Raw genomic sequence first — 9,254 nt, forward strand, 5'->3', positions numbered from 1 at the left:
CCCCCCCTCCCCATCCCACTCTCTCTCTCTTCCCCCCCTCTCCCTATCCCACCCGTTCCCTCCCACTCGGTTGAAGATGGCGGAAGGAGCCGAAGTTGACGTCAGGCGGTGGCGAGGGGAAGCGGAGGAACAAGAAGGCAGAGCAATGGCGACCCTGGAGCGGAAAGTGCCGAGTCCCGAGGCCTTCCTGGGCAAGCCCTGGTCCAGCTGGATCGACGCTGCCCGAGTGCAATGTGCGGACAGTAAGCGGCCTCCGTCCGTCCCTCCCTCCCTCGGGCTGGCGGCGTGTCCTCCCCGCGGGCGGTCGGCGCCTGTCTGTCTGCCCGCGGGGCCGCGGGTGGTCCCGGCCTGGCCCGGCCCGGCCCTGCCCGGTTCGGCCTGGCCCGGCCCGGGTTTGGAGCTCAGGCCCTTGCCTCTCTGTCCCTCCTTGGGAGGCTCGGATACTCACTGTATGTTGGTGTGAAACCATCAATGAAACAAGTGCCTTCGTCCCATGTGGCCCCTGGGTCAGCATATCAACACTGGCAGTTAACATTGCTCAGGATTGTGCATCACTAACCAAGGTCGGCTTTATTTCTCCTTTTTTTTGTGTTTGTTTTATTTTGTTTTTCATTTCTTCTTTCCATTTACTCACGTGCAGATCCAGAATCAGAGGACACTGGAAAAGAGAGCTCAAAGAACAGAGAGGTGATGAGGCTCAATAAAGAAGGTAAGGATGGCACACTGATGCTAAAGACAACAACACAACATTGTCCTGCAATTGCAAAGTGAAATATCGTTTCCATATGTTGACCAGCTTCCAATCTTTGACAGATATTGTTATGAATGAATGACAGACTCCTGACACTGACTGTGCAATGTTTACACTTGTTATATGTGTGTCAATGGCAGGCCGCAGAGGTGCAAAGGCATCAAATGCTTTCCATTACATGAAACAGACCTTTATATGATTTAAAGTTAATTTTGATTTTCACCTGAACTCCCCTGCAGCTTCAGGAACTCATTGGATCCTGGTAGCTACTTACGTTTGGAAATTGTTGTCTTTGTGTTGAAATAGATGCATTTTTAATAATGTTAAGTCTGTTCTGGCACTGGTTTATTTACATGTGGGATTTTTGATATTCTGAGGTTTTCACTATCATGATTGACTGCAATGTTCGTGCAATATGATTTTAAAATCCTGAACCACTCGTCAAATTTTATTTAATTGCAAATGCCAAAATCCCATTCGCAGGAATTTGTTACAGCACAGAGTTTTGCTGAAACTTGTCATCTGAATTAGTTAAAGAAACATTGACAACTAACACGTTGACTAGCTAGGAATGCCTAGAAATAGCTCTTTCCAAAGGAATACCATGCCATTAAAATAAAAACAAAGAACTGCGGATGCTGGAAATCTGAAACAAAAATGGAAATTGCTGGAGAAACTCTGGTTTGGCAGCATCTATTGGGAGAAAGCGGAGTTAATGCTTTTAAGTCCACTGATCCGTCTTCAGAACTAATTTTCGCCAGCAATTTCTGTTTTTGTTTTAAATACCTTGCCGTATTAACAATTGTGAAAAACACTCAACTTCAGCAGATGATGTTGTACCTGGTACATTAGAACATGGTTTTCAGATTTTAATTCTGAAATGTTCCACTTGAACTGTATTTTATTAGAAATAAAGTAATGAAGATGTATCTTTGGTAATCATTATTAAATATTATATTGCTTAGCACTTCTTGGCATTTTGAAATGAAGTGTCAAACAAGTTTTACTGACAATAATTTAGTACCTTGAGTTCTGTGCTTGCTGTGCATTTAGTCACAGAATCACAGAATTTTTACGGTCAGAAGCAGGCCATTCAGTCCATTATGTTGGCGTTGGCACTGACTCTTCAAATGAGCATCATTACCGGTGCAAATCACGGCCTCCTTCTCCATAACCTTGTACATCTATTTTTATCAAAATAGTTATCCAAAACCCTTTTGGATGCCTCAGTTGAACTTGCCTCCACCACATTGCCAGACAGTGCATTCATACCTGAATTACACACTCTGTGAAACTATTTCTTTCTCACCTCTTGGTTTATTTCTTTTACAAATAACTTCAAATCTGTGTTATCTGCATTGATCCTTTTATGCATAGGAGCAAGTTCTCTCTATCTACTCTATCCAGCTCATTCATGATTTTTGAAAACCTCTGTCAGATTTCCTGTAGCCTTCAGTCCACCGACAACAGTCCCAACTTCTTCAATCTATCCTCATAACTGAAATTTCTCATCTATGGAACTATTTCTGTAAACCTCTTCTGCACTCTGTGATGTATTCACATCTTTTCTGTAATGTGGCTCCAAGAACTGTACACAATACTCCAGATGAAGCCTAACAAGTGTCTTGCACTAGTTTGACATCACCTTCACACTCTTGTACTGTATGGCCCCAATAAAGGCAAAGATACCGAATGCTTCATTAATGGCTCTCCCAACCTGCCCTGCCACCTTCAGTGATCTGTGTGCATATACACACAGATCACTCTCACTGTGCCAAAGCATTCAATTCTGGTTTCTCCAGCTGCTGTCCCACTTGGAGGTTCATGCAGCTGCTGGAGAAATATGATGAAACGTAGGTGTCTGTGCTGTTGCACCCCTTTAGGATTATGCCCCCGATTTTGTATTGGCTTTTGATGTTCTTTCTACCAAAACGCATCATCTCGCATTTCTTTGCATTGAACCCCATTTTCCACCTTTGCAGCCACTCCACCAAATTGTCTATGTCCTTTCAGCGTTTTACAGTGTCTACCTCATGGTTTACACTCCTTCCAAGTTGTCTTATTTTGTGTCATCTTCAAATTTTGAAATTATCCTGAGCGCACCAAGATGTAGATAATTCAGATATTTCAGAAAGTTCAGGGGTCCCAATACCAACCCCTGGGATACTCCACTACAAACCGTCTTCCAGTTTGAAAAATATTTGTTAACACTTACTGTCTGTTTCCTATCACTCAGCCAATTTTGTATTAAGTTGCTGCAGTGCCTTTTTTTCCATGACCTGTATCTTTCCTCACAAGTCAGTTGTGCAGCGTAGCATCAAATGCCTCTGAAAGTCTGTATAAACGGCATCAATTGCATCACTTTCATCCAGACTTTCTGTTACTTCTTCAAAAAACTTCAGCAATTTAGTTAAATGTATGTTCCCCTGCAGAAATCAATGCTAACTCTTATTAAAAAGCCCACCTTATTCCATGTGACTGCGAATTCTCCCCTGACTAATTGTTTCTGGTTGATCTGGAATTTCGATAATTTCCATTCGACCCATAATGCCTGTACTGGCCCTCTAAAGGAGCAGTTTACCTAATGTCATTCACCCCCTCCCCCACTAGCCTTGCTTCTTCCTTTTCAGATAATAATCCAATTTTCTTTTGAATGCATTGACTGAACCTACATCCACTACATTCTTAGGAACTACTTTCCAGATCCTAAAAGCTAATGTTGTAACATGTTTCTCCTCATATTGCCATTGCTTGTTTTTTGCAAATTACCTTTAATCTGTGGCCTGTCGTTCTCGATCCTTCCTCCAATGGGAACAGCCCTTTCCCACTACTCTGTTCAGAGCCCTTTCAGGCTCTTTTGATGACAAATATACTCTCATAACTGATGCATTCACACTGATATCTGCTTAATTCTTCCACAAGTTAAAATATTGTAATTCTCTATCACTTGTAAAATTAGTTTATTTCTTCTTCAAACTACAGTGTGATTACATTACGTGATAAGTTTAGATGTCGAAAGTATTTTCCTCATTTCCTCATTTAAGACATATTTTTATTTTCTTTCGAGAAGTACGATAAATGTTCACACCCAAATCAGTGTTTTAGCAATGTCAATCTGAGCAAGTGATTTGCACATGTTAGCATTCACCTTGAGCTTTTTTTAATGCCTTGTCTTTCACAACTGGCTGTGGTCGACAATAAATAATGCCATAAAGGAAGTAGAACAGTGAATTTGCAAACCTTAGAGACCTTATGTAGGTTTTACCCTTTCTCCAGCTAAATAAAATTTTGTGGGAGTTCTTTAATAAGTCTTACCCATATACTATCCTAATTACCTCCAATAAATTGAGCATTTTTTTTGCCTCTTTAATTTTTTCACTATTCAATGTCTTTATCACTTCAGTGGTGAGTGCACTTTTGAGCAGCAGATGTACCTGCTGGAAATTTTCATACTAGATATTGGGGAATGTCATTTTGGGGAATAAACTGGAATTGGGCTGGGAAGTTCTCAATTACCTATGTGACTAGAAAATCAAACAAGCTTTAGAAGTTTACAAAGGGCTCGATTTTGTGAAGAATTGTTTCTGAAAACGTTGGTTCAGTCTTTTCACCTTTAGAATGCTGTTGACTTAAGGATACATCAAGTATTAATGTGAGTTTATTTCCGGCAAATGTGCTGGATAAGAAATCCTGAAATATATCCCATCTGTTAAAAAGAAAAATCACTTTCAAAGGGCTCTCCATGAGGTGTCTTGCAAGAAGCTTGTTACAAAGATTTCAGGCATATGGTCGAGGGGAAATCGAGTAGCATGGTTAGAAAATTGGTTGATGGCCAAGAAGCAGTGTGGTAGAGGGACGAGTAAAGCTGCAACCAAAGAAAGGTTGGAAGTGATGTACCTAGGGGTTAATCCATTTTTGTTCAGGGTGTGAATTGTTGCTTTGGGTTTGAGTACAGAGAACAGAGTCTTGAAATTTGATGACGCACAACAGGAATTTTAGCATGCAATGAGGAGAACTTTGAAAGGCATAGCTAGGTTGGCAGAGAGACAGACAGATGGCACATGCAATTTGTTATGGATAAGTGTGAGGTAATTTTTTTTTAGTTTATAAAAAGAATGATTCCAGTTTATGGAAAGATAAGTACATATGTGGATGAATATAAAGATTTTAGGGTTCAAGCCTATATTGCCCTGCATGAGAGTATGGGAAAATAAAACAAAAAGAAACAGCTTTTTTATAAATAATAGAGTAAAGTGCAAGAATGCAGAAGTTAGGATAAATCTGCACAAACCAGTGGTTTGGTCATTGTTAAACTAATATATTGTAGTTTTGAGCATCCACTTGTAGGATGACCTTAAAGCCATAGGTATCATAGAGTACAGTCAACAAGATGATATCAGATAGTTATAGTTATAAATGATTTGGATCATTTTCACTGGAGCAGAGTGACAGCACACTGATTTAATCAAGAGTTTGAAAATTATTAATCATTTGAGGTGGAGTGGCTGGGGGAAGACTATTGCCTTTGGTCTGCAAATCAGTGACTAATAGTAAATAATTTTAAAACCTTCACTAAGAGACCAAGGAGAGAGGTTGGGATCAGTTTTCCATCTAAAATTTCTTTATTGTGCATAACCAGATTTTTTTAATGCATGGAACCTTCTATGTTGTACCATGCAACTTGAGAGGAGCATTGATTAAGATAAGCCTTTTGCATAGTGTTGAAACATTGAATGTTTTTTCTCACAGTGCATTGCATACTTTAAGGGAAAATTAAATAAAGATTTAAACTAAAACAAGATGCATGCAAGAATTGAGCCTGTGGATTGGTTTTGGATTGCCCTTACAGTTGGCTGAATGGCCTCCTCTGCCGGAAATCTTAATAGGTTGAAGAAATAATTTAAAATAAAAATCCCCCCAAAGTTAAGTTTCAAACGTGTGGATTTTAGTATTTATTCAAGGGATTTAGGTGTTGTTGGCAAGATCATCATTTATTCATTTTTCTCATTGTTCTCAAAGAGATGGTGATGAGCTTCATTCTTGAGCTTCTGGAGTTTGTGTGGTGACTCACAGTGCTGGTAGGTAGAAAGTTCCTGGAGTGTGACCCCGTGAAAGTGAGGGAAGAGTGATATATTTCCGAATCAGGATGGTGTGTGGTTCACAGGGGAACTTGCAAGTGTTGATGTTCTCACATGCCTACTTGTCCATATTGCTGTTTGAAATTCTGGATTTAGGGATTTAGTGTTTACAAGGCTTGATGAGTTCCTTCAGCGTCTTGTAAAAAGTAAACGTTGCAGTCATGATGTAACAGTGGTGAAGAGTGTAATTAGTTTCCCATCCACCACCTGAAATGATCAGGAGGTTGCATAGTTCTGAATGGTGTTAAGCTTCTTTAATATTATTGGAGCTGCGCTCATCCAGGAAAGTGAAGAGTATTCCATCGTACGTTGTGCCTGCTAGATGTTAAGAAGGCTTTGGAGTGTCAGGAAGTATTACTTACTGTGGAATTCCAACCTCTGACCTACTCTCGTAGCCACAACCTTTATATGGTTGGTCCAGTTCAGTTTCCAGTCACTGCTACAATAAACTTAAATTTTATGCCATGCTATTAAAATTGAACGTAATTTCCAGTTTTGGTGTTTGTAAATTAACGAAAAATCATTTTGAAATCTGTGATAACTTGCAGCTGGTTGTGACGCATCCTTTATTAATAGCTTGACTTTCTTTTTAACTTGTCTGGTATTAGATGACATTCGGAGATAGTTTGCAGCGTTATGGAGGCAAATTATTTAGTTCTTTCAAAATACTTACTGTTTGTACAAAAATTATTCAGATTTTATTTGCTTTAGTCATCCACATTTATGACTGAAGAGAAACTATTTTGATTACTTTCGTTTGGAATACTTGGTCAATTGTTAGAATAATAAAGGAAAATAATCAAATTTGAACTTAAGACAGTTTTAACTGTTGACATGCATACTGTTCTAAGTGGCTCAGACTAAAGCTCAAAAACATAGTTTAGAATGTGCTGTGCTAGGAAGGGATGCAGTACTAGTTGGATTTGGGGATGAAAATCTGAGAGAGAATCCATGGGTTTATGGTAAAGCTAATGAGGAAGTCTGATGTTGGCTTAGCACAAACTGTGCATTATAAGTTCCTCTGAACTGCCAGTGGAGTGGCCTGTTCTTGGAAGGGAGCTTTTGCCAATATGCTTACGTTTCACAGCACTAATCATTGTGAAATAAAGTATACTGTGATAATAGTTATGGCATTGCAACCACATTTTTTAAAATTGAGAATCTAAGTGAGAATGAGCTTTTCCTAGTCAAAATGCCACCGAGGTTCAAAACAGCAGAAAAAGATCGTGAATTTGACCTATTCAAAGTAATTAAATGATGTCAAACTAGAACTTTAAAAGGCTGAAGATTTATTATTAATGTGGAGATATACTTTAAATGATCTTTTAAGAATTTTTTGTTTAATTATTTTCAACTGACCGCTGAAAATTTAATTCATGAACTGTGGAGTGCCATTCTTTCAGATTTTATTTATTGTTGGAAATTTTAAATATGTTAAAACAATTAGATCACTTCCCCAGCTCTTTGCTTTCTGTATTTTGTTTTACATTAAAGTAGATACTGTAATTTATACTTCTGATTTGAGCTTTGTATGCCTCAATGAGGATTCTTTAATTTGAATATTTGAGGAGAAATACTGTTGCTTGCCCTGTTAACACAGGTTCCAGTTCCGTTGAGAGGATGAGAGTTGCCTCATTCTTCTCTGCATTGTAGGTTGGGCTCTGCTGAAAGAGCCTATGGGCAGCTGTTAGTGCAGTGAATGTTAACCGCTAACTTCAGAATCTGAGCTGATTACCACAGGACTCAAAGAGGATGAAAAGCATTTGCAGTGCCATGTTTGGAATTTAAAAGCAGAATGAGGAAGAAAAGCTCACAAATGAGAGAAAGACACAAGAAAGTCAGAAGGGAAAGTCAAGAAAGGTAGACCTATTGTTGTAGGAGAGGAAAAGGTACTGATTCAGCCACTGCACTGTGAGAAACAAAAGTTGATGTTTATGCTTTGAGGGCATCGGAAGGAAATTCAAGAATGCAGGATACAGTCATCAAAAGAAGAGGGTATAAGATTAGATGGTGAGTAGAGGAAATCACTATGTCACTGAACGATGAAGAAATGATCCAAGTGGGCATTGTCGGGAAGCACATGCTTATTCACATCTTAACTGTACAGTGTCTGAGAGAATGAGGAAAGTGAGCTTGTGTCAGCCAATAAAGAGGAACCTATATTTTGACCTGCTTACATTTGATGAAACAATGTATAGTAGGTTAAAATAAGATTTTTTACTTATTTTTAAAATTACAGAGAATTATAATATAACATTGAAATGCCAGTAATTCTGTGGCTTGATAATGAAGCTTAACATAAAGGAGTTAATTGTACACTGAGGGAAGGCATGTTTTATTTACAATATGCAGCAATCTCCTCAATGTATTTAGAAAGAACGTGTCAATGAATTTGCAAACATGGGATCACTGCAATATATGCTGCTACCTCCCATCACCAGTACCAACACTATTTTAGAAATCGTCACAGGTTGAAAGTCAGACTCAGTTTATTTTCCTTTAATCTGATATAGACATGATAATCTTTGAATCTTTGCTAACTTGCAAAATGTAAACCTATTTCAACTCTTACGCCTTGTAGTCACCTTAGACATTGCTAGTTTAATTATATTCTTTTATCTTGTGTGACCTATTGGTCTAGTGCTTCAGTTATTTCATTTTTCTAGAATATGTCAGTTAAGCTGTATGTACTTCTGCATAGTCATGACAGCCTGAATATAGTGTGCTGAAGAGTTGCACAGTGTAGACCATTCGATTAAAAGCTAGACAAATTCTAAGCCAATGATTTACCCTTGATCTGCTAGTTTCCTTTTGTGGGTAAGTTAAGCATTAATTCAAGTGTTCTATTCAACAGCTAGTATTCTTGCTGCAAGACTGCTGAAAATAGCTTTCATGCCTCTTTTGTGTGCAGCCTTTTAGCTATTTCATGTGTTTATGACTTAGCTAAAATTAAAATAAATGAATGCAACACTTGTTGCATGCTGTATGAACTGAATACCAATGGGTCAATGAAAAATTAATTGTAGCTAGTTTGTTGTTAGTTGCAATTGACATGAGTTAAAGTTAAATATTTGATCATTGGCAATGTTTGTTCAAGTTGTGTTCTGATATCTTTGTGCTGTGCTTAATTTTAACTTTGTTCTATTTTGGATTGTGTAAATGTGGATTTAATATTGTGGTGCTGATTTTTTTAATATATATCAGTAGGATAGATATACGTTATTTATATGTTTTAAAAAAAACAATCCATGGACAAGTAATAGGAAGTTTTTCTTTAATGTTATGTCGACTGCCAGACCCAGTTGTGTCACTCATATTTCCCCAGCTCTCATCAACATATTCTGAACCTCTCTTGCACACCTACC

At 38.4% G+C, this 9,254-nt stretch overlaps 1 protein-coding gene across 1 annotated transcript; it reads left to right on the forward strand.

The window, feature by feature from the left end:
* The first annotated feature begins 58 nt into the window (after positions 1-58).
* On the forward strand, positions 59-771 carry LOC125485372 (ataxin-7-like protein 1). Its single transcript, XM_048607828.1, has 2 exons — positions 59-242; positions 641-771. The coding sequence occupies exons 1-2, from the start codon at positions 77-79 to the stop codon at positions 769-771; spliced, it is 297 nt and encodes a 98-aa protein (XP_048463785.1). The 5' UTR covers positions 59-76.
* Positions 772-9,254: the final 8,483 nt, after the last annotated feature.

This window comes from Rhincodon typus, chromosome 18 (genome assembly GCF_021869965.1).
Source record: "Rhincodon typus isolate 14 chromosome 18, sRhiTyp1.1, whole genome shotgun sequence".
NCBI lineage: Eukaryota > Metazoa > Chordata > Chondrichthyes > Orectolobiformes > Rhincodontidae > Rhincodon > Rhincodon typus.